Raw genomic sequence first — 399 nt, 5'->3', positions numbered from 1 at the left:
CATCAACCAATCAACGCGCGTCGTGGGCGTGGCCACGCCTGAGGGGCCGTGAGGGGGGAGAGAGAAGGGCGCGGTTTTTCCGTGAGGGGGGCGGCCCAAAATGGCGGCGCGGCCGTGGCCGCCGCTGCTGCCGCCGTTGTTTTTGCTGCTGATTTTGGCGGCGGGACCGGGTCCGGATCTTTCCCGGGGACCTCTCGGGTGGCTCCGGTTGGGGTTCGGTCCCGGTGCGGTGTTGGGGTATTTTCCCGAGGAGCGGTGGAGCGCGGAATCGCCGCTGAGGCCGCCGAGCGTGATGGTGGCGCTGCTGGCGAGGAACGCGGCGCATTCGCTGCCGTTGGTGCTGGGAGGGATCGAGAGGCTGAGGCATCCCAAAGAGAGGATGGCGTTATGGTGGGGACA

At 67.9% G+C, this 399-nt stretch overlaps 1 protein-coding gene across 1 annotated transcript in view; it reads left to right on the top strand.

The window, feature by feature from the left end:
- Positions 1 to 61: 61 nt before the first annotated feature.
- Positions 62 to 399, top strand: part of LOC130587226 (procollagen galactosyltransferase 1-like) — a gene marked incomplete at its 3' end in the record, with an annotated part of 13,505 nt that continues 13,167 nt past the window's right edge. Inside the window, exon 1 of the mRNA XM_057388194.1 lies at positions 62 to 390. Coding sequence (XP_057244177.1) covers positions 101 to 390 — 290 coding nt within the window. The remainder of the gene's footprint in view (positions 391 to 399) is intronic.

This window comes from Malurus melanocephalus, unplaced genomic scaffold (assembly GCF_030028575.1).
Source record: "Malurus melanocephalus ecotype Western Australia unplaced genomic scaffold, MMel_1.1 scaffold_1657, whole genome shotgun sequence".
In the NCBI taxonomy this organism is placed as follows: domain Eukaryota; kingdom Metazoa; phylum Chordata; class Aves; order Passeriformes; family Maluridae; genus Malurus; species Malurus melanocephalus.
This window is presented reverse-complemented; position numbering and strand designations above follow the sequence as displayed.